The sequence below is a fragment of the Apis laboriosa genome, unplaced genomic scaffold, assembly GCF_014066325.1.
Source record: "Apis laboriosa isolate Shangri-la unplaced genomic scaffold, ASM1406632v1 scaffold218_cov154, whole genome shotgun sequence".
Lineage (NCBI taxonomy): Eukaryota > Metazoa > Arthropoda > Insecta > Hymenoptera > Apidae > Apis > Apis laboriosa.
In genome coordinates, this window is record NW_025222359.1 from 1 (window position 1) to 25,798 (window position 25,798).

The 25,798-nt window shown below is 22.1% G+C and overlaps 5 protein-coding genes across 5 annotated transcripts; 3 read left to right on the top strand and 2 right to left on the bottom strand.

The window, feature by feature from the left end:
* Positions 1-12,685: 12,685 nt before the first annotated feature.
* Positions 12,686-15,630, top strand: LOC122712767 (U3 small nucleolar RNA-associated protein 6 homolog). Its single transcript, XM_043932641.1, has 9 exons — positions 12,686-12,934; positions 13,000-13,126; positions 13,450-13,590; positions 13,674-13,864; positions 13,942-14,166; positions 14,232-14,574; positions 14,650-14,820; positions 14,886-15,060; positions 15,130-15,630. The coding sequence occupies exons 1-9, from the start codon at positions 12,843-12,845 to the stop codon at positions 15,483-15,485; spliced, it is 1,821 nt and encodes a 606-aa protein (XP_043788576.1). The 5' UTR covers positions 12,686-12,842; the 3' UTR covers positions 15,486-15,630.
* Positions 15,589-17,647, bottom strand: LOC122712768 (tektin-2). Its single transcript, XM_043932642.1, has 7 exons — positions 17,540-17,647; positions 17,208-17,370; positions 16,889-17,149; positions 16,655-16,825; positions 16,369-16,591; positions 16,054-16,277; positions 15,589-15,790 (listed from the first exon to the last, which is right to left on the bottom strand). Exons 1-7 carry the CDS (start codon positions 17,583-17,585, stop codon positions 15,589-15,591), a joined length of 1,290 nt encoding a protein of 429 aa, XP_043788577.1. The 5' UTR covers positions 17,586-17,647.
* Positions 17,648-18,504: 857 nt separating this feature from the next.
* On the top strand, positions 18,505-21,568 carry LOC122712786 (chromobox protein homolog 5-like). Its single transcript, XM_043932673.1, has 4 exons — positions 18,505-19,047; positions 20,437-20,704; positions 20,774-21,107; positions 21,198-21,568. Exons 1-4 carry the CDS (start codon positions 18,676-18,678, stop codon positions 21,223-21,225), a joined length of 1,002 nt encoding a protein of 333 aa, XP_043788608.1. The 5' UTR covers positions 18,505-18,675; the 3' UTR covers positions 21,226-21,568.
* A 550-nt stretch (positions 21,569-22,118) lies between these two features.
* On the top strand, positions 22,119-24,508 carry LOC122712770. The gene has a single exon (XM_043932646.1). It carries the CDS (start codon positions 23,713-23,715, stop codon positions 24,388-24,390), a length of 678 nt encoding a protein of 225 aa, XP_043788581.1. The 5' UTR covers positions 22,119-23,712; the 3' UTR covers positions 24,391-24,508.
* Positions 24,503-25,170, bottom strand: LOC122712771 (60S ribosomal protein L38). Its single transcript, XM_043932647.1, has 4 exons — positions 25,138-25,170; positions 24,897-24,957; positions 24,690-24,812; positions 24,503-24,572 (listed from the first exon to the last, which is right to left on the bottom strand). Exons 1-4 carry the CDS (start codon positions 25,138-25,140, stop codon positions 24,532-24,534), a joined length of 228 nt encoding a protein of 75 aa, XP_043788582.1. The 5' UTR covers positions 25,141-25,170; the 3' UTR covers positions 24,503-24,531.
* Positions 25,171-25,798: the final 628 nt, after the last annotated feature.

Here is a 25,798-nt window from a genome sequence, read left to right on the forward strand (position 1 = left end):
GTTACTTTTTTTCTTTTATATTAGATATTTGTTATCTTTCTTTTTATATTTTTTTATAATTGCTGTAAGAAGAGTTTCGAAACAAATATTAGATTTTTACATAAAAAATATTTTTTCAATATTAGAAATAGAGAATAGATTTTGTATAGGAAGAATAAGTAGGATCAATTGAAAGTAACTATATTTCATAAAATTATTATTACTTTTTTATAGGCTTATTTGTTTTAAAGATTTGTTTGGAATTAGTGTCAAAATTAGGTAATATTAATATGGAATATTTGTATTTTATAGATCCTCTTGATTTTATTAAGATTTTTTGTAGATAACATTTCTGAATAAATCTTTAAATTATAGAAAAATAATATCACTTATTTTAAGTTAATGTTCATTAAGTATCATTTAAGTCATATTAATTAGGATATTTTTAAGTTCTCGAATTTTTGAAATTCTTTTTTTTTAAATAACAGTTTTAGAATTTATGTAGATTGTTTATATGTAGAAATAGTTGTTATAGAAATATTATTTAAAGTAGAATAAATTCGTAAGTATATGCATAATAAATGATAATAGTAATGATTGTAGTATTGATATTAAAGTTAGGAGGTAATTTAATTTAAATAAAAAACGATATAATTTAATTTTTATAATATTTATAATTTAATTTTCAAGTTTAATTGTGTTTTTCTTAATCCTTTTGTACAACATTTGTTTTGCACAACGATCGAAAATTAAATGTTTTGCAAATCAGAGGAAACAAAAATTTTAAGGAATGTATTTATTTATTATAATTTATTAACATACATTGATTTATTTTATGAAATTAGGTTTAGAAATAAAAAAAAATCAAATAATCTTCGGACTTATAAGAACAATAAAACAATAATTAAACATTAACATTTGTTTGAATTCATCATCCAATCATATATTTTACAGTTGGTGAATCGCATGCTTTAAATTCTTTAGTTATATTGTTATTATATTACAAATATTTAAATATAATTATTTAACTTTTAAAGTGAATTGGTGAAATAAATAAGCGATTAAATATTATATAATATTATTATAAGTAAATTCAAATAGAAATTCAATATTTCTTTTTTTATCTTTTTATCTATATTAATTATAAATAATTTCATATTATATCATATCTTTTATTTTATATCATAATTATATGATTGGTAATTATCATTTAATTTAATTTAAAATTACTCTACATTATTCTTTTAAAAAATTGGCGTTTATAATATTTTAAAACACAGTTATAGACCAAAAATTATAATTAAAAATTACAATATAATGTAATGTAAATCTAGATTTAATTTGTAAAAAATGTATGAATTGATTTATAAATGTATAAATCATTATATTTATTAATTTTCAATTAATTTTGAGTAAATATAAATTTTGTAAAAATATAAAGATTGAATAAAAATATAAAAAATATATTAATTAATTATTTAATATATATAAATATGTATGCAATAAATGATTGTAAGAATTAATGAAAAAACATACATATAAATAAATTATTATATAAATGAATGAAAAATAACTAAATAAGAAAATTTTAAATTAATCAATATTTTAAAGAATAAATGTATAAATAAATAATTATATAAAAACTCACATAAGTAATGAAATATATAAATAAATTAATTAATAATTCTTAAAGTAAATAAATTAATAAATAAATAAAGAAATTAAAAAATAATAACTTTAAAATGTAAATGCAGTTTTTTAATTTACAAATATATATCAATTTTTTATTGTAATAAATTGTTATAATGTAAGTAATAAATGTTATAAATTGTTAATGTTATAAATTAATAATAAAAGTTTAAAAATTATTAAATTACTCATTATTATATTCGTAAAATCAATTTTGATCTAATCGGTAAATTACGTATGTTTTCGTTAAATTTCGGTTTCGCGACCGCCTATGAATACGAGACGGGTCGCGAGACGGAACTCATTTCGAAGCGAACTTTCATAATGGAAAGGTCGATATTATAATACTTTAAGTAAATTTTAGTAATAGAGAATATTATTTAATTATTTTTTATCACAATTTATAACATTTGGTATAATTGTCACATATTATATATTATTTATTCGTTTTATTTTTTTAATTATTAATTTTTATTTATTTATTCATTTAATAATTAATTCATTTATTTATTTATTTTTATTTATATTTTTTTAAACTTTTTGTATATTTATTTATTATATATTTTTCATTTCTTTATTATTATTTTTATTAATAAATATTTTTAATTATTTATTCATTTATTTATCTTAATTTATTGTTAAATTTTAAATTTTAATTTTTATATTTACTTTTTATTTTTTAATTTTTAATTTTATTTGAATTTTTAATTTATTTTAATTTTTAATTCTTATATATATATACATTGTTTTATTATAGGATTTTAATTATTTTGTGAATAATATCAAACATAATAAACGTAGTTTACTAAAAATTATTTAAACTTTAATAACGAACAATCATTGATTTAATATTTTTAAATTAATAGTATAAATTTATAGAAATAATTATTTTCGAATATTGAGAAATATTTTATAATTTACAAATAATATTTGAAATAGCAGTATTTTCTTAAACAAATGCTTGATAAAAAAAAGAAGAGAAAATATTAAGATATTTTCCTTTTTTTTATACCTTATCCCCTCCTCCCTACCAGCAAATTTTTGTGATCGCGCGCAATACGATCAATAGAATCAGTGTTTGTTTCGTAATAAAGTATTTTTAATATTTTTTAGAGCACAATAGCTCTAATTGAATTTAATTGTAATAATTATTCGCGAAATTAGAGTCAGTGTTTGTTCGCCGATTATCAATTACGGACGTGTCAATAGTCTTTTATGTTTTTTTTTTTTTTTTTCTTAATTTCGTTTTCGGTACAGGGTAAAATCAGTGCTCTCAAGAACATACGGCGATCATCCATCACGCGAAGAGGTAATTATCTTTGCATATATTCAATTATTTTATTTTATTATTTATATTTTACTTTAATCATTAATCGAAAAGTGAACAACTATTTTGGAAAAATTTAACAGCTTTTTTCGAATAAATAGAATTAATAAATTCTTAATTTTCAAATTTTAAACATTTATATTAAAATTTTAATTTTTATTATTTTCAAAAATTATTTTTTATTTTTATTGATTTTGGAAACTTATTAGAATTGAATCTATTATTATTTCAAAATTTTTAAATAATCAAAGTTATGTTTTTATTTAAATTAATGTAATATTTTATTTTTTGTTAAAGGTGCTGTTATCCTGTCATCCATTCAACTTCTTCAAGAAAATATTTTGTGATCGCGCGCAATGCGATCAGTAGAGTCAGTGTTTGTTTTCGTAAAAGTTTTTTTAAATTCTTTAATGAATAACGCGAAATTAGAATCAGTGTTTGTTCGTCGAATTTAATTTAATCGATCGCGTTAAAAGACTGCGTTTAAATAATTCGTTTAGAGTCAGTGTTTCACTCAAGAAAATAAGGCGGTCATCCATCACGCGAAGAGGTAATTATCTTTCATTTTATTTAAATTTTTATTTTTTTATCTCAATATAAAATCATTAGATTTTTAATTTTTAAATTTATAATTTTTCTATCAGAGTCTTAATTTTTATTTTTATTAAAGTACATTAGAATNAGAGCACAATAGTTCTAATTCAATTTAATTGTAATAATTATTCGCGAAATTAGAGTCAGTGTTTGTTCGTCGATTATCAATTACGGACGCGTCAATAGTCTTTTATGTTTTTTCTTTTTTTTTTTTTTTTTCTTAATTTCGTTTTCGGTACAGGGTAAAATCAGTGCTCTCAAGAATATAAGGCGATCATCCATCACGCGAAGAGGTAATTATTTTTGCATATATTTAATTATTTTATTTTATTATTTATATTTTGCTTTAATCATTAATCGAAAAGTGAACAACTATTTTGGAAAAATTTATCACCATTTTTCAAATAAATAGAATTAATAAATTCTTAATTTTCAAATTTCAAATATTTACATTAAAATTTTAATTTTTATTATATTTAGAGATTATTTTTTATTTTTATTGAATTTTGAAATTTATTAGAATTGAATCTATTATTATTTAAAAATTTTTAAATAATCAAAGCTGTGTTTTTATTTAAATTAATATAATATTTTATTTTTTGTTAAAGTTTCTGTCATCATGTCATTCACTGAACTTTTTCAAGAAAACATTTTGTGATCGTGCGCAATGCGGTCAGTAGAGTCAGTATTTGTTTTCGTAAAAGTTTTTTTAAATTCTTTAATGAATAACGCGAAATTAGAGTCAGTGTTTGTTCGTCGGATTTAATTTAACCGATCGCGTTAAAAGACTATGCGTTTAAATAATTCGTTTTAGAGTCAGTGTTTCTGTTAAGAAAATAAGGCGATCATCCATCACGCGAAGGGGTAATTATCTTTCATTTTATTTAAATTCTTATTTTTTTATTTATCTCAATATAAAATCATTAGATTTTTAATTTTTAGATTTAGAATTTTTTTATCAGAATCTTAATTTTTATTTTTATTAAAGTTTAAAATTAGAATTTTAATTTTTACTTTACTATTAATATTACTTTAGTAGAGTTTCATCTTTTTTTATTTCCTTTAGATTTTTACTTTACTTATTTTAGATTTTTAATTTTTAAATTAGAATTCATTTTTTTTAAACAATCTAGATTATGTTTTAAATTATTTTGTTTCGTTTTTTGTTACAGATATTTTGCAACATCCTCCTGCCAATATTCTTCGCATCTAAGGGTGAGTCGCATGTATTTATGTTCCTCCGGTCACTCAATCATGTCGTAGGACGAAAAGTCCGAATCGACACGAATGACTGGTTGTATACGTAGATTTTTGTAACGGGCATAGTGACCACGGGTATATTTATTATACCCGTGAGTAGTAACATTTTCTGTGTTTTATTTATTAGCTCAGGCTAGATTTTCTTGCACATCTTGCGTTTTTTTAAATATTAGTAAAATAAAAATTTTTTTTTTTTTTACATTTTGTTTTATATAATATTTTTTAATTATTCGATTTTCAATTTTCAACAATGATAAAACAATATGATAAAATTTTTAATTTTATTTCCTTCGAAATATACGAAAATGTGCAAGAAGATATATCGCGACAGGTAAATTTCGGAATCAAAACAATAATATTGAACATTGTGTTTATTATTTTCGAAACTATGTTTTGATGAAGGAATCGCCTGAGGTTATTTCTATTAAACTTAACTTTAATTTTTAATTCAATTATTTTATTTTGCATTTAGTATTTCTTACTAGAAATAAATTTTTTATTTATTTTTCTTTTGCCTATTAGATATCATAATTTTAATATTTAATAAAATTAGAGTCATTCAAATAAAATTTAAAGTAAAAGTAGATGATAAAATAAAGAATATTAGTCCGTTAAAGAAAAAATAGATACTTATAATATACTTTTAGTTCAGGATTTTCAGATTTAATCCTTTCCGTGTCCATTGTCACGATCTCACTCACGTGCCCAGGTGTTATTTGGGTGAGAGAGAGGCAATGGGTATGATGACCATAGTTTATAAGTATTAATCAGCGACTGACAATGAGTTAGTGATCGTGCACGATGTATTTTCCACATTGTGTGTATGGTTAGGCCGTGGAATTGCATCGTTTACGATTATTATTTCATACACTATTACCAATTTTATCAATTTACTATATTACATCTTCTATGAAATATTGCAAATTATAAAATTGATTACCAAATTCCGTATTATCTAATAATATCATTTTTTTAAAAATTATATATATTTTTTTCAATCGTGATTGTATACATAATCGCAATTAAGATACATTTTCATCGCGATTTACGCAATGGTCATTAGCTATTGTCAGTCGATTTCAGTAAAAGGTACGTAAAGTTAGTGTATGAAAGAAATATCAAGCTCGGGTGTCGGAAGCGTCCCGGGACGCTTTCCCTAGTGTAGGCTTTTTGCACCTGGGTGTAATGTGTGAGAACCGTGGAGTAAATGTGTTGGTGTGATTGTTTTTTTGCCATTTTTTAAATATAGCACTAGGTAGGATAGGTAGTATACTTTCTGGTGTGAATGTTAATTATAAGTAGGTAGGCCGGGCAGGTTGTCACAGTCTCTGGTCGGGTAGGCGCGTTTTCGCGTGACAACCTGTTTCAGGAAATACAATTTGAAAAATCGAGAGTAGAGCTGAGACGAATGGTCATCAATGACTACTCGTTTCTGGTTTTACTTATCGATATATCGATTTTTCGAATTTCGCGGTCGCGGTCGCGAAGTGGGCGAAACGAACGTGCGCTCGAGATTCTGCGCATGTGCGGACAATGGTCAGTAATGACTATTGGTCGTCCATGTGCACTCAGCTTCCGTGATTTAGTCTATTTTTTTTTTTTTTTCTTTGATTTGCGATTAGTGAGTCTCGAGCCTAGATTTAAGTTTCAGCGGGCATTGCGCCCGAAGGAGGAAGACCGAAGAGGCCTCGACAAACTGTCACGAAGAGAGGCTGCAACGAATGGCTTCTCATTTTTTGGATCTTGTCTGGATCCAAAGAATGGGAAGTTATTGTTACTACTTTGTCACTATGCTCGTTTTAGAATCAGTAGTAATAGTAATAGTAGTAATAGCAGTAGTAATAGTAGTAATAGCAGTAGTAGTAGTAATAGTAGTAGTAGCAGTAGTAGTAGTAGTTTTTATGACCGATGTTAATTCCGGTCCAACGTACAATCATCATGGGCAAATGGGCAATCGCGATTTTTTAATTAGTGTTGCGAATAAATAACGATCGCGTTTGTTTTAGTATTGCGTTTTTTAAGACATCGCGATTTTTTTAATAATTTTAATTTTAATAATATAATTTTTTTAAAAAATAGTTTAAATTAAAAAATTTTATGTTTATTTTATTTCGAATTTTAATTATAGAGATTTTAACTTTCAATTTATTTGCATTGAATTCATTTTAAAAATTAGTGTTGCGTTAATAAGTAATCGCGTTTTTTGAAAGTAGTGTTGCGTCAAAAAATGATCGCGTTTTTTGAAAGTAGTGTTGCGTCAAAAAATGATCGCGTTTTTTGAAAATAGTGTTGCGCTAAAAAATGATCGCGTTTTTGAAAGTAGTGTTGCGTCAAAAAATGATCGCGTTTTTGAAAGTAGTGTTGCGTTAAAAAATGATCGCGTTTTTGAAAGTAGTGTTGCGTTAAAAAATGATCGCGTTTTTGAAAATAGTGTTGCGTTTATAAAATGCCTAAGATATTTTCCACTAAAATTGTGGAAATGGTCTGTATTTGTGAATCACAAGTGTGATCTTTATAGCCTTTTCTGGCTATCATTTTTTTTTAGCGCCCCTAAATATTAAAGCATTTGTTAATGAAAATACTGCTAAAAAAATTTATTCATTTGAACTCATTTAAACTCTATAATATTACTTAAAATTGTTTGCATTATAGTAAGAATGTTAATTTATTTAATATTTTATAAATTAATATTCTTATTACAATGTATTATAACTATAGTTTAAATTGTAAGATGTAATATAACTATAGTTTATTTATTTATAATAAATGACAAATAATTAGTCGTTGTCAAAATTAAAATTAATTTTTTTTTACAAAATTTTTCGTTAAAATTGAATAATAAAATTTGTATTTTTGCATTTTTAATCATGCAATAGTTGAATAAATATTCGGAATTTCTGTGTGATATATCAAAATAAATTTTTTACTTTTTTTTATATTTAAGATTTTTAATTAATTTATTTTTTATGATTTTTAAGTAAGATGTTTGCGTTTTAATTTAAAATTAGATTTAAGTTTTAAATGTTAAATCTTAAATTTACGTCTTAGTTTTAAGTTTAATATAAGATAGATATTTATATTAAATTTATTGTAAGCACATTCCGTAAAAAGATATCTTCCTTAACATAAAATGAATTATATTACATATGTTCTTTTTCTCTTATTTTTTTATTTTACTTTAAATGGAAGCGTGTCTTTAATACGGATGATGCCAGTAAGATATATGAATCGTAAATTTAAGATGTAGTATTAAAAATATAAATTAAGTTTTAAATATAAGCCTCATCATTGGACGACGCGGAATTAATTGCGTGCGATAAATAATGTAAAAATTGCGATAATAATGTAAAAAATTTTTGTAAAAATCAATGTAAAGTTTTATTATATTTTAGATTTATATTTATATGATATCTTCTTGTTGTACATTTTATATTTTTTTGTAATTTGTTTATTATTAATTTGTTAATCATTAATTATTCGTTTTTTTTTATTTGTTAGGTTTAGGTGGGTCTCGATGTATAATCACCTCCTCGTGGGTGAGACCCGGTAATTGGCATCGCTTTTCATATTTTTCATTTAAGAAAATATCTTACAAGTATTAAATTAAAAATTTTTCGAGATATTTTAAATTCAAAAATATTGTATTTCATCAATAATAGTTTTCGAAAAGCGATGGCAAGCCAAGAATTATGCATACCTACAGTCTAGTCTAAAATATGATTGTTTTTAATTACTTTGATTAATTATTAATGAACTAGATTATAGGTACTAATAAAATCTGAACAAGAATATTCTGATTAATCCTTCCTTGTTTTTATAATATTTTCTAATTTTTAACAAAATTTTGGTAATATTATCTTTTTTCTTTTTTTTTTTTTAAATAAGATCAGAATATTCTTGATATAGATATTAATAAACGAATATTAGATTATTAGATTATTATTATTAAACGTATTCCGTATCAAGATTCTTTTCTCAACTTAAAGCGAAAAATAAAATTCTCGATTCTTTTATTTTCTCATTTATTATTATTAATACTCCCTCTTTTGTTTTGATTATTTTTCATCTCGAGTTTTTATTCTTATGGTCATTCGAATCGTTTCTTGTTTTCTTCTTCAATTTATCCTTATGACTATTTTATAATTTGTTGTTTCTTTTCTCGCTTATTTTAAGCCACTGTCAATTACATATCATGCAACGATGGCAAGAGTCGTTGAACTAGTGCTCTACTTCCGGTGGCCAGTCAAGGGTCCGCGCTCTGATCGATTGGTGCCATCGAGTACTCGACCAGAGTTAGACCTTATGGTTAGACCTTTGTTAGTCGGCATAGATGGTCGAGGATCTTCCTTCTTCCTTCCATTGTCGCTGGGACAAATGTTTTCTTCTGTTAAGCCGCTGTCGTAATCCTTGATTGACCACTTGACTGGCAAGTATCATCTGTCTGGCGGCTCTTGTAAGTCCATTGATGTAAGTCGTGACATGAGAGTGATTTATAGGATATTCCTTTTTTCTAATTACTTAATTCATTTTTATCGATGATGTATTCTTCAATATTTATTCTTATCTTGGTTCGCTTGTCTTCTTTTTGAATATTATGGTCTTTTTTAAATTATATAAATAATAATAAATGATTAGTTTAATAAATAATAATAAGTGATTAATTAATTTTTTGAAATTTCCTTCTTTCTCTTTAAGTTGATCGAGAATTCTTGATACGGAGATTGCAAATAGATTTAAAATTTAGTTTTAGATTTTATATGTAATAATATATAATAATATGTAATTTCTTTATTATAAGTTATTATATTCGATGTAAACGATAAGATGCGTCTTAATTTAAATATTACAATATCAAAAACTTTTAAATTGAATGTAAGATAGATTTAAGATTTAATATTAAGAACTTAAGTTAAAAGATTAAGTTAATTTAAGAAGATTTCATCGATGGACGACATTTTTAATTTTAAGTATAATATAAGATAGATTGAAGATTTAGTATTAAGAGCTTAGATTAAGTTAATTTAAGAAGATTTCATCGATAGACGACGTTTTTAATTTTAAGTATAATATAAGATAGATTTAAGATTTAGTATTAAGGAGCTTAGATTAAGTTAATTTAAGAAGATTTCATCGATAGACGACGTTTTTAATTTTAAGTATAATATAAGATAGATTTAAGATTTAGTATTAAGAGCTTAGATTAAGTTAATTTAAGATGATTTCATCGATGGACGACGTTGGACGACGTTGAACGACGTTGGATGTAATTTTAAGTATAATTATGTAATTATAAATTAATGTATTTTATTTCAACATAATTTTTTTATATTTTTAATTTATTTGTATTAAATTTTTTTTCTATGTTTTCGATTTAATTTATAGATATTAAATTGTATCATTTTAATGTATTAAATTTTTTATATAAATTGTATCATTTTGTTGTTGTTTTGTATTTTGTTTTTTTCAGGTGGGTCTCGATGCGTAGTCACCTCCTCGTTGGTGAGACCCGGTAATTGGCATTGCTTTTCAAATTTTACATTTAAAAAAATATATTATAAATATTCCATTAGAAATTTTTTGAAATATTTTAAATTTAAAAATATAAAATATATTTTATCAATAATAATTTTCGAAAATCGATGGCAAGCCAAGAACTACGCATATCTGCAGTTTAATCTAAAATATGATTCCTTTTAATTATTTTGATTAATTATTAATAGACTAGACTGCAGGTACTAGTAAAATATAATTAGTAATTAATAAATTATTCTGTACAAAAATATTCTCATTATCTTTTCCTCGTTTTTATTTTATTCTTTATTTTTTAACATTTTTTAAAATTTTAGTAATTTCATTTTTTTTTTTACATTCTCTAAAATGAGAATATCTTTAACATAGATTTTAATTAATAAATAATCATTAATTAGATTAAGTTTAAGTATCAAGTTTAATTAATTAAGTTAAGTATCAAGCATTCAGTACCAAGATATAATCCCTAAAAAATAAAATTCTTATGATTATTTTATGTTTTGTTGTTTTTTTTTTCGTTTATTTCAAGTTATTGTCAATACATGTCATGCATCAATTGCAAAAATCATTGGACTGGTGCTTTATTTTCAGTGACCAATCAAGGGACCGCGCTCTGATTTATTGGTACTTTTGAATATCCGATCAGAATTAAGTCTTGTGATCGAACATTGCTCTTGTAAATCGACTCTGGATTCTATATTCTCAAGACATCCTTCTTCTTCCAAACCGCTGTCATAACTTCTGATTTCAAATTAAATTGCAAATGATCAACATTTTAAAGTTTTCTTTTTTCTTTTTTTCTTTAAATTAACCAGAATATTCTTAATACGGATTGATATAATATTAAGATTTTAGAATGAAAATGAGTTAATTTAAGACATTATCTATAAGTAATGTGAGGCAGTGATAATCAATGATAAACAACGTGAAACTGAACTTTTAATTATTTATAATAATTTATAACATGATATGTTAGTAATAATAAATTGCGATCAGTGTGTAAAAATAATTTTATAATTTTATATTGAATCTCCTCCTTTTGATATTTTTCTTTGATATTTAAATTTTATAATTTTATAAAATTTATATACACAATATATAATTTTACATATTTTTATATAATTTTTATTTATATGTAATATTATATTATTTATATATATTAATAATATAATATAATATAATATTTATATATAATATATTTCCATATATTAATTTCTTTTTTTATAGAGAGCTAGAAATAATCTAAAAATCACAATTAACGCCATCTTCAGAATATCAAAAATAGAAAGTACATAAATAAGGACAGCAAATACTAAAGAATTAGTATAAGCGGCGCCATCTCCACTCCACCGAAGGAACTATCCAAACAAGGAGAGCAATAGTGAGAAAAGGATAGATACATAACAATTATAAAGAATTGGGACAAGCGGCGCCATCTTCACTCCACCGAAGGAACTATCCAAACAAGGAGAGCAAATACTAAAAAAAGGATAGTCACATAATAATTATAAGGAATTGGGACAAGCGGCGCCATCTCCACTCTACCGAAGGAACTATCCGAACAAGGAGAGCAATAGTGAGAAAAGGATAGACACATAACAATTACAAAGAATTGGAACAAGCGGCGCCATCTCCACTCCACCGAAGGAGTAGGATAGAGAAGGATAGAGATATAACAAGAATTGGGACAAGTGGCACCATCTGTTGACGATTAAAGACATTAATTCGAAAACGTGAAACACGTAATAAGAATATATTAGCAGTGGCATCTCTTGAATATATAAGACATCTCTCTAAAAGCACATTGAAAAGAGTGTAAGAATTTATCATTATCGCTATCTTTTGAGTATTTTTGGAATATTTTTAATATTCATGAGTTTCATTTCCGATACACTGATTATGGTACTGATTATATAATTTTTACTTATCTTTATCCTTATTTCATTATTTGCTTTCCTTGCTCTCCGTGTTTTATTCATGGTTTATTATCGCATGAAAATATTTGATGTTCTAATATTTAAATGAAGCATTTGAATGTTATAATTTTTAATATTTTTAATAAAATAATTTATTAATTTTTAGTAATTTATTAATGTAATATAATAAATAATTTATTATATTTATTATAAAAATTTTTATTTTTTTTATTAAGTTATTAAGTATAGTTTTTTATTAATTAATTATTAATTATAACTTATTATAATTCAATATCAATCACTGATTGATACATTTTATATTAAATTGTAATATGAATATGGGTAAAATGATTATTCATCCACATCGGTACATAATGTACATGTAAAAAAATAAGTAGATATTTAATATATATAAAGTATCAAGATATCAGTTTATCAGTGTAGTATGCATGTGTATGTGCGCCTGTATGTCTAATATTACATGCTTAAAAGTGTTTTTATTATTTTTATATTAATTTATATTTCATTAATAAAATAAAAAAGTAACAATGGCAGAATTTGTGGAAAAACGATGCGAGGATATGATTCCCGAATTAGAACAAATGGAAAGAATTAAAATTTTTGATAAAAATGAAATTCGGTAAGTGAAAAGGTTATTCTGTGATGTATTTCGAAAAAGAATTAATATTTTTATGAATTATATAGAGGAATTGCAAAAAAACTCAAAGAATATGAATATAAAATTCAGCGACATATGAAAACTAAAGAAGATTATCTAAGATATATACAATATGAAATGGATCTACTTAAATTAATTAAACAACGCAGAGATGTATGTTATTACATATTAATAAATAATTAATTATAATATAATTATAATGTCTTGCATCCTGATCATAAGAACAAAATGTCTAATTTGTAAGGCAGGATTTATATAGGATATCAAGAATTTTATTTCTGTATGAATAATAAAATAAAATATTAATATTTCCTTTATTTATATTAAATAAAATTTATTAACTAAAATAAAAGCATTTCCAAAAAAATAAATAATTTGGAAGATAAAATTTTAACCAGAATGCAAGATAATATTTAATAATGTATTAAGAATATAATTTTTTATTAAAAAATGTAAAAATTTGTTTTATTTAATAGAAACTTGGTATTATGCAAAAGAAATCAGATATTGATTATACAATTATAAATAAAATAAATCATTTGTATAAAGATGCAATATTTAGATTTCAAGATGATATTCGTTTTTGGATTGCTTATATAAAATTTTGTAAGCATGTTGTAAGTATTTAATTTATAATATTTTTATTAAATCTTTTAAATTATTAATTTGTAAATATAAATATGAATATAAAATGTGGCAGCATTTTCATAACAATGTTAGTCACATGTTAGGTAGAATGTTACAAGTTCATCAAGATAAACCTAAATGTTGGCATATCGCAGCACGTTGGGAATTAGAAGAAAATAAAAATAAACAAATTGCACGTCAATTTCTTCTTCGTGGTTTGCATATACATCCAACTTCTCAATTATTATTTATTGATGCTTTCAAGTAAATCATTGCATCTTTTATAAGTTTTTAATATTTATATTATTCTTATTTCTTTAAATATTAATTTTATGGCTTAGATTAGAATTAGATGAGGTATTAGTTAATGATCAGAAGAATGAAAATAGTGGTGACAATACAGTACAAACTGAGACTGATGATGATATGAGTATTGGACTAAAAAGAGCTTATATCATTTATCAACAAGCATCAAAACGAATTAAAGATATTAGATTTATAATAGAACTATTAAATATTGCAAAGAATCATAATAATACAGAAAAATTACAAAACAAAATTCTTAGGTAAATATAATAAATTATATTAAAATTGTTAATTATTTTTAATTTGATTTTAATACTTTTTTTAGTGATATGATACAAGAATATACTCATGAACCTCTAATGTGGGATACAATGGCCCGACGAGAATTAGAAGGACTTCTTCAACCTTCTGTTAGTAGTAATACAACAATGAAAATTGATTCAGAAAAAACATCATTAAGAGATCGTATAACATCTTGTAATAAAGTTTATCAAACAGTAGTTAAGAAAATTAAAACTGAAGAAATGTGGTCTTTATACATAGAATGTTTAATAGAAATTAATCAAAAACCTGGAGCTTTACCAAATTTTAAAAGAAAATTATTAAAAACTGCTTTATCACAAGCACATCAAGTAAAAAAATTAAAAGAAAAATATTATTTGTATTGGGTTAGTGACATTTAATTAGTATTTATTGAATAAAATAGAAAAGAAAAATTTTTAATTGTAATAATATTTCTTTAGATCAATATGTTAAGTATTGAAAATAAAGATGAAACAACCAAAAATAAATTAAAAGAAATTCTAAACACAGCAACTGAAACTATATCAAACAGTATAAGTCTTTGGCATGCCAGATTAAGATATTTATTTGCTATTGGAGAAGAAAAAGAAGCTGAATCTGTATTTTTGAAGGTACAATTACATAAGGAATTATTTTTAATTCTATATTGATATTATATGCATAATCAATTTTTTAGGCAATACAGATACTTGCAGAAAAATCATTACCTCTATGGAAAATAAAAATATTACATATACAAGCAAAGTTTCCTGAAAAAACTGAACAAGTTTTTCAAGCAGCTTTACAAGCACATCCAAGTATTGCTCAAGAAATAAAACCTACTTACATTGAATGGCTAGTTCTAACAAAAAGTATGTTTTTGTTAGAATTTTAATTAAAGTATAAAATTACATTTGATTAATGATTATTACTTATTTTAGGTATACAAGAAGCACGAAAAATATATGATAATCTTTGTTTACAACCTCCTTTTTCTCTTGAATTGCACAAAAAAATGATAGAATTAGAACTTATGCAACCTGAAATATCATTAAAACATATAAGAAAATATTATGAAATGTCAACATTACAATTTGGCAAAAATAATACAAATGTTTGGATAAATTATATTACATTTGAAATGAAACACGGTGATCCAAAGAAAGTTGGAGAATTACATGAAAGAGCAGTAAAAACTTTAGAACCAATATTGACAGATTTATTTATTTCAGAATACAGTTTAATTAAAGCCAATCCAGATGCTATTAAAAATGATATACAAACATTGCATACATAAATAGTAAAGTGTGTGCAATGGAAATATTAAATAATACAATAAGTAGATATTTTATGTATCTGATAAATATTCTTTTTAAATTTATATAAAAATTCCAATCAATTCATGATTCAAGTGGTATTTCTTTTTCCATACGTGTAAGAACAATGTTACGATCTGTTTCATTTGGCAATCGTGTTCTATCTCCTGTTTTTAATGTTGCTCTCATATCTAAACACATCACATCTGTTGCTAAAGAATGTTGCTTGTCATCTAGATTTCTATCAACTTGTAAAAGTAAACCTTCCAAATTATTATATGCTCCTCTAAAAAATAATAAATATATATATCAAATATAAAATGTTAATATATTCGCGAAAAACCTTTAGATAATTATTATATATAAGTTCTAAATAACTACAAAAATTAATATGCATTAATTAACATTTTGTATACCAATTTTTCTATTTGTTATTAAAATCAATCAAAGGTTTTTCACAAATATATTAATATTGTAAAATATATTTTAGTCACTTTATGAAAAATATGTTAAAATATATTATCTAAATTATTGCACCATTATACATACTTTGAATTTTCCAAAACTTTAGTTAAGTCTTTTTCAGTTTGTGTCAAGTTTAAAACTTCATCTTTTAAACCTAATTCAGCTTCATCACGACAAAGTTCAAAACCAGAACGGTAAGTACGATTTTCTAATCTTGTTTGTGCACATTTTATTGAATCAATTTTATGTAGTAAAGCATCTTCTTGTCTCACTATTTCTTTCTGTAAAATCTCCATTTCCTTTTGAATCTACATATACATATATAAATTATAATCAAATTTATATGTTTATTATATGTAAAATGTTAATGATAATTTTAATTTAAAAAATTATAATTACTTTAAGTTTTTGCCATTCTAATTCATTTCTAGCTTTTTGCGTTTGATATATTCTTTTACGTAAACTAAAATCCGTTGCGTCTTGTTGAGCTTTAATATCGTTTCTAGCACGTTCACGCATTACATTTAAAGCTTCTCGAAAAGTATATACATCGCTTAATTCATTATCAGCTAAAGTTTTAATATAACGACAATGTTCTAACCAAGCTTCATAAGATATTGAACTAAAAAAATAGAATAAATATTTATATTTATTTCATATATTATATATAAATATTTATTGTTACCCTTTTGGAATTCTTAATGCATTTGGTTTATAGCTAATATTTGCACATGTTCTATCTAAATTAAGATTTTCTTTATCTATTTTAATAGTTTCATCCTTATCCTCCACTTCTAATTGCATTGTAAATCTTACTTCTTCTAAACGATTTAGCTTTTCCCATGAAGCTTGCACTCTACATAAAATATTGTACGTTCATAAACATATTTAAATATGTACATATTTTTTTTATAGTTACCTTTGAGTTAATAATTTTTTAATATTTTCAATAACGCAAAGTTCTTTCTTCAATTCTGTATCAGCTTCATCATATGTAAGTTCTGTTCCTCTACGACAATCTCTCATAGAAATACATTCTGCTGTTAATTGTAATGGAAAATTTAAAGTTTCTATTTCTTTTTCTGTATCAACTTTTTCATCTCGTAATAATTTAATTTCTGCAACTAATTTGTCTAACAAATTCTGAAATAATTCTCTCCAACGTGATAATTCTGTTACTCTATAAATATAATATAAAATAAAAATTTTTCTTATATATGATTTTAAATATTCATTACCTATCTGCAAGACGGGTATTATTCATGTAAGTATCCCAAATAGTCTTCACCATTGTCTCTGAACAAACAATTTTCCCTGTATTTCTTAATTTAAATGCATCTTCACTTTTGAAAGCTGCATTTTGCTGAAGATCCCACTGCTTAGCATACCAATCTGCTAAACCTATTATGAAAAAACATATTTCATATAGAAATTCAAAAATGATTAATTTATTTTAAAAATATACATAATATTTCGATTTAATATTTCAATAAATAAAAAAGTAAAAAAAACATAATATTTAAAAAATTTTATTTAAAAAATTATATACATAATCGAAAATCATACTTACTTATATGAGGTAAAGGTTTTTCATATGTAGTTACAGACTTAGCCATAATTTAAATAATTATTAATATATAATGTTTATATAAAAGTCTTATAAAATGTACTGTCTTAATGATATCGGAAATAATAAATTGATATTTGGTTACCAAAGCAACGAAATATTGATTTAATATTTTATTCTATTTGATTATAATATTTTTATAGAAAGAAAGTCATTTTTAAATAAAATTATTCAAATATTATAATTTATTGTAATGAGAAGAAAAATCTACCATAATATATTAATAATTTAATAATATTATATAATAAAGTAATATTATTTTATTAATTTATATTTTTTAATGATCATATATGTTTTTATTATAATAAAATATATAATAAATTTTATATAATTTTTATTAAAAATTTATTATATATTTAAAAATATAACTAATATTCCGAAAAAATATAATTTTTTTTAATTAATTTAATAGAAGTCAAAGGACCTTGTTGCATCCAAAATAATTATTTTTAAATTTATTGAAAATCATTTATAAATATTATTTAAAATAATTAACAAAAAATAATCAAACAATTTTTTACATTAATTTATAATCATACATAAAAATTATAAAATAAATGAAATTTAATATTATTGTTTTTCATTTATTAAAAAATAGAAAAAAAAAAAGAATAATAAAAATTTAATTCATTTAATAAAAATTTTCATTTTCGAAAAACAAAGTTTTTAATTTTAAAAAATAAAATGCATGCAGAAACAATAAGTTTAAACTTCAAGGGGGTTAAAATGAAATTTAAAAAAGAAATTTTTAAATTTTTAATACTCGGATTTATATATTATTATAATATAATTTATTCATCAAATTTTATATATATTCATTTTGTTTATAATTTAAAAAAATTTTTAAAATGCATATAATCATTATTTCAACAAAGTGCGTTGTATTAAAATCTTTGTTTCAATATGGTGCTTGAGACCTCAGACTATAGTATAACCCGCCAAACCATTTTCGTGTTGTTTCTGAATATAAAGAATAAAATCATTAAAATTATATGAATAAGGAAGTGTTTGAATATTATTAACGATTTATAAGTTATAAGTTCATAATAAAATAGAAAAATTTTAGTTGTGAGAATAGTATGCGTAGATTAAGTATGAAAACTAAGCACACTAAATCTGAAACAAGTAATAGCAATTCCGAGGAAAATGGCGTCGGTCATTTAACCATAGTTGACAATAATAACGAAATGAAGAAAGGAAAGGAAAATAAAAACGCGGAATCACCGCGCAGAGGTACACCCAAAAAGCGTCCCTCGCGTAATCGTCATAGTCAGAAAGAAACAACTGAAAATTCTACTCTGAAGTCCGAAATTGAAGATACTCAAGCTGTAGATCGAGAAGAAGAAAATAAGAATGTCGGAAAGGCTGGTCCTAGTAAGAGACTCAAAAAAGAGGATCAAAAAACATCTTCTTTAATAAAACAAGAAGGAAATAATGAAAAAGAATATGAGGTATGTTAGATATCATATTTATTGTATTTATTATATATATATATTACAATTATATGTTTACATGATATATCTATAAGTATGCATTATTCACTTTGATTTTTTGCGATCATAAAAAAAGATATTATATCTAAGACATTTTAATTATTAATCTCATCTTATAAAATAAATTATTTTTACAAGAAACTTAAATAAATCTAACGATGTTTATACACATACACACACACACACACCACACACACACACAATACATGCATTATATATATCATATAATAATGTTATATTATTGTATTTATCAATTTTCATTAAATCATTATTTATAAATTGCTAAATTGTTGCATTGTTGAATAATAAGTAAAAGATTTAAAATAAAGTAACTCATAAAAAATAAATATTAATTAATATTGTCATCTTATTTTTTAAACATTCCTAATATAATTATAAGACACAAAGTTGATATATGATATATTGATTCGTTTTAATATAGAAATTACATAAAAATTATTCTATGAAAATTCATTTTTATTAAATTTACTATAAAAAAAAATGCAAAAGTTAACCTATATATTCGTATTTAGTCACGAAAGTATATTTATTGAAGAATACATTGTTAGTTGTTAAATACAATATATTTTTCAAAATTATGAAAAAAAATTAAATAGAGTCATTAAATCCTATATAGAGTCATTAAAAAATTATTTTATATATATATTGCCAATTATCTTTCGATAACTATATATTTATCAACTTAACCAAATGTCTTTTATTTTTAATTATTTTGATAATCTTTCCAAAAATTAAATGATACATAACTAATGAAAAAAATTAAAAAAAAAGAAATCGATCGATTTCAACGACGATCGAAAAGAATTCGTGTTAGCATAGACAACCGCCTTACGGCGGCCGGAAAAAATCTAACTTAATCTAGTAATCGCAAAATGATCAATTATAATAGTATAAATTAATTTTTCCTTTTTTAAAATTATTGATGCGTTAACTTGCATTACAATTCTACAACTTAACACAATATATAACAACAATTAATATCTTGTATATTATATATTATGTTTCGATTTATTATATCGTTTTGCTATTGATTGCAATTAAAATAAATGTATGTATAACATAATTATTATAAAATCGTTTCAATGCGAAAATTTAAAGTAAAGTTTTTTAAAAAAGAGTTTTCCGTAAAATAATTTTTATATATTTTATAATTTTATAAATTATATTTATAATATAATAAAAATTGTAATTCCTTGAAATCAATTGATTGTATCATATGTTTATATTTTATTTTTCATTTAAAAAATTATAAAATACAATTAAAAATAATTTATGTAAAATTGATTTAATAAAATTAGTGAAATATAATAATTATTAATTATCTAGGTAGAAAAAATTGTGAGTCAACGTACTATCAAAGGTCAACGTCAATTTTTAGTTAGATGGAAGGGATATAGTGAAGATTCTGACACATGGGAACAAGAAAAGGATTTAAGTTGTCCAGAGTTAATAGAAGAGTTTTTAGCTGAAAACACAGAAAATGAAGAAGATATCAAAGCTAAAAGGTTGGAGATTTCTCCAAAATCACCAAAAAATAAAGTGGATAAAAAATCTAAAAAACCTAAAAATAATACAAAAAAACAGACAGAAAATGGTATTATTTTATTTTTAGAAAATTTTTAAAAATGATCTATTATTATATAATTTTTTTAATTAAATATAGGTAAACAAATAATAGCATCAGATGAAGAAAAAGATATAAAAGATGATCAAAAAGAATTTGAAGTAGAAAAAATTATAGAAGTACATTTTAAAAAAAATAAAACAAGAGAATTTTTAATTCGTTGGAAAGGATTTACATCAGCAGATGATACATGGGAACCAGAAGAAAATTTAAATTGTCCAGAATTAATTGCAAAATTTATGCAAAAAGTTGAAAAAGCTAAAATTACAGAAGCTCGAGAACTTCGAGCAAATCGTCCTCATACAAAAAGGTACACACTAACTACACATGAGCATGGAAGGAGATTATCTCGAAGAAATATGGACAAACAAAGGTAATTTTATTTCTAATAAATATAAATATTATATATAAACATTTAGATTTTTCTTTAAATTAAAATTAATTATATTCTTTTTTTCTGCAGAGCTACTTATCATGAATGTGATGAATAAGTAATTATAGAATAGCAAGATTACAAAAAAATTATATTCATATATAATTTGCTTTCTGAAAATGATAAAGATTAATTTAAAAAAAATGGGGATTTTTCTATTGTTTAAATTTGTATAAAGTACAACAGATATTACTTATATATATAATAAACTATCATAATTATATAATGTCTGAGTTTCTCAGGCAACAATTTAATTGGTAGTTTTTCCCAAATTTTGTTCTGTTTTAAAAGAGTTAAAATATCTTATAGTATTATTTATATACATAAACATATATATATATATCTTATGTTATTTGATATTTTATATTTTTCAAGTAAAAAGAGTTTTTTCAATTTTCAAAAGTTATACAGAGCCTATTAAATCGCATATTTATTATATATTATTACACATCATATAATATAATGTGATCTTATAATTATTTTATATTTAATGCAATCTATCAAATATTCATCAATTCAATAAATATTTTTTATTATATGTACGAAAATAAATATCTAAAAATGTTATGACAAAATTTTAAATAAAATAAAAAGTAGTAATGAATAAGTTTTTAGTAAATGATTGGTATATAAGCATATAATTAAGATATGCATACATGATGTAAAAATAATTTGTGAATAATATATAAAATATAACTTTATTTATAATTTGTAGTTTTAGAATGATTACATAAAAATAATTTAATAATTTTTATTAATTATAATTCATCATACAGTATTAATTTTATTAATACAGATATTATATATATATATGATAAATTTGATTATTTTTAAAAATTTTCATAACATATTAATAATATATCTGTTAATAAAACAAAAGAGATAAAAACATGTAATAGATTCAAATGTTTTATTTTGCAATTTAGATATTCTTATCAATAAATAATGAATTAATTTTTTTAATATATGAATTGTATTTTTAAAAATACAGTGATTTTATGTACAAATAGTTTATTTTATAATCTTCTAATTTGTATCATAATTATCATAACAAAATTATCATAATTATCATGCAACTTAAACGAACAAGGTTGGAAATGATTGATACCGAGAAAAGGTATTACAATAATATTGATCAAAATGAAAGTGGTTCTTACAATTGGAAATTATTTCTTACATTATTCATCATCTTAATTATAATAATTTTATTTATAACGTTTTATCGTTATATCTATGGACAAATCATTTATATTTTTAAAAGGTTTATTATAATTTGTTTGTGCAATGTAATATTTGTATATATTTTTTATTTATAATATATATACATATATGTATATGTATATACATATATGTATGTATATATATATATATGTATATATATATATACACACACACACACACGCATATTTAGTTATTGATTACTATACTAAAATTACATTCATAAAGATATATAACTCGGCGAAATGAAGATAAGAGTGATGGCATCTTTTCTAAGATAAAAGAAATTTATAAAAAACGTTTTTTAAAATCTTATACACGTAATTCAAAACTTAACATGAAACATGATGAACAAAGGAACAAACAAAATGAAAATAAATATAAATTGAAGACTCTTTTACAAGTACTATAAAAATATATTAAAAATTGTTATATAAATTAATAATCACGATAATTTAGTTTTTATAAATATACATATATAAAAATTTATGATTAGGAAAAGAAAAAATTACTTGCTCCAAATCAGAATAAAATAGTAACATCAACTAAAAATATAGATTTAAGAAAACAATTATCTTGGAAAATGTCTTTCTCGTGTTTTTCATCAGCTTGTACTAAGTACAAACATGTACCTAAACCAATATCAAATAAATGGAATATTAAAGATTTTGAAAATTATAAATACAATGAATTAAGTTCTCAAAATATAAAAAATCTTTGTAAAAACTCACATCAGGTATTATTTAATTAATATTTAATTTTATATTGAATGTAATTTTTTAATTAAATATTTTTTTTGTTCTAGAATGATAAAGATATTTGTTTCTCAGACACAGATTTTAAATTTTTAACAATATCTTCAAAATCTGATAGACAAAGTAATGAACAATTATTAATATGTAAATTGAATTCAGGAGATATTTACAATTCTAAAAGACAGATTAGTTCCAAGCAGATAGAATTAAAATTTGAAAGTACAGATTCGTTTAGTGATAATACACAAAAATACAAAATTTCTATATCTAAATCAAGCTATTCACCTTATTCTTTATTAACAAAAAATTTAGCTAGTGATTCAAAATATTTCTCAGATTCTGCAATTGATAAATCGGATATTTTATCAAATACTTTTCTTGGCAAATTAAAGAGGTTTTTAATAATTTATAAATATGCTATTGAATCTAATTTAAATTAATAGATTAATTATTTTAAATATTTATATAGATCAAACAATTCTTATACAAATTCTACATTATCAAATACATCTAATATAATTGAAACAAAAAATCAAATTTTACATATAAACTCAAAAACTGAAAATACTTCTATGTGTACTATAAATAAAAGTGATACAATTGAAAGAGACAAATCAAAATTAAAAATAAACTCGCAAATAAACTTAGATAAATGTGCACATTCAAAAAAATTACAACAAAAAATGAAATCATCAATAGACATATTACAAAATGAAATAAAAGAATCTAAAAGTTTTGTAAAAATATCAAAATCAGATAAAAATTTCAGTACTTCATTAGCAAAAAACAATTTCGATAATTTTATTAATTGTAATTTAAATAATTTTACTACAGAACAAACATCTATTTCTACACCTAAAAAATTAGTTTCTAATAATGAAAATATTTTTACTATACCAAATCATAAATCAGAAATAAGTGAAACCTATGATGAATTAGCAATATTATTTGCACAATACATGAAACTTCAAACTCGATTGTGTCAAAGAAAATATTGTTTTTTAAAACGATATTTAAAACAACAAACACAACATACTACAAGGAAATGTCAAATGAGATTTAATTATCATCGCATATATCCTTATGATCAAAGACCAATGTGCAACAGTGGAAATATATGTATAGATACATATGATGAATTAAAATTGATGTCTACATCACCAGCAGAAAGAAAGAATATTTACCAACATATGTTTAAAAGAAGAAAGCATTTTTTAAATCAGCCATGCATTTTATCTCTCTCTAATTAAAATCTTACAATATTTGAATGAAATTAAGAAACCAATTTTTGATTATTGATTATAATTTTCATTATTTTTAAATCCATTTTTATGTAATAATAAGAGAAATAAACAATATATATATGTTAAAAAGTTAGTTTATTCTATCAATTACATACGTTCACTTCTTTTTACTTCTTTTACTTGAAGGCCTAAAAATATATTAATATTTATTAAAAACAAAATTTTAATTCAATATAATTATTTTTAATATATATTTTTATTACATACCAAAAAATTATATAATTCATTATTAAATAAATAAATACCTGGAGGTAATGATTGTTTCAATTTTTCTGCCTTTTCTTTGTCTGTAATAACAAGAGTATATAAGAATCGTGAACATCGAACCTTGAATTTAACGTTGTCGGCATTTTTCTTGATTTTCACAGCTAAATTTTTATAATAAAAAAAAAATATATATATATGTATTTATATAATATTATAAATAATATAAAAGAATCTTTAATACTTACATTTTGCATCTTTCCTTCTAGCTTTTAAAAGAAAATCTTTGATTTCTTTGATTTCTCGAGGCTAAAAAAATTTCATACGTTATTGCATTGTTCAGATATTAATTTGAGGTTATGTTATATTAATTTATCATATTTTTAATGTATCTATTAATGTTTGTGATATTGCAAAATAAAAATTAAATTAATTATAATTACTGCTTAAAAATTTTTAATATATTAATAATAAATATTCAATACTCACCATTGTGATAGGAATGAAATATAAATAGAACACCTGGAACAAACGAGAAAAACATTTATTATACCATTAATTTCTAAAAATTTCTAAAATAAAAATAAAATATTTGTATCTAGATCATATATAGCTATTATACGATTAAAAATTAAAAAGATTTCTAATAGAAAATCGGATTTTAAAGAATTATTTAAAAAATCAGTACGAACCTTATCAACTTATAACCGGAAAAAGAATATATTTTCATAAGAGATTGTATCAAATCAGCAACAAGATATTGTCAAATATAAAATTATATAATAAAATTAAAAATAAAAATATTATTAATTAAAATAATCAATTAATTTTACATTATAAATGATTTTTAATATATAATATAATATTTTATTATAGATATTAAAAATTTATATTATATGTATATATATATATATATAAATATTTATTATATATATATATATAAATATAATATATATGTGTACAAGTCTATATTTATACAATAGTAAAAATATTTTATATTTATTCAAAATAGAATGATTAAAAATTACTTTTCAATCATAAATATAATTTCTTTTATTAAGATATTCAAATTATTTTATTTAGTGATATAACATATCAAACTAAACATATAAAATCTTTTTTAATAATATTTATATATAGAATTTTCCTT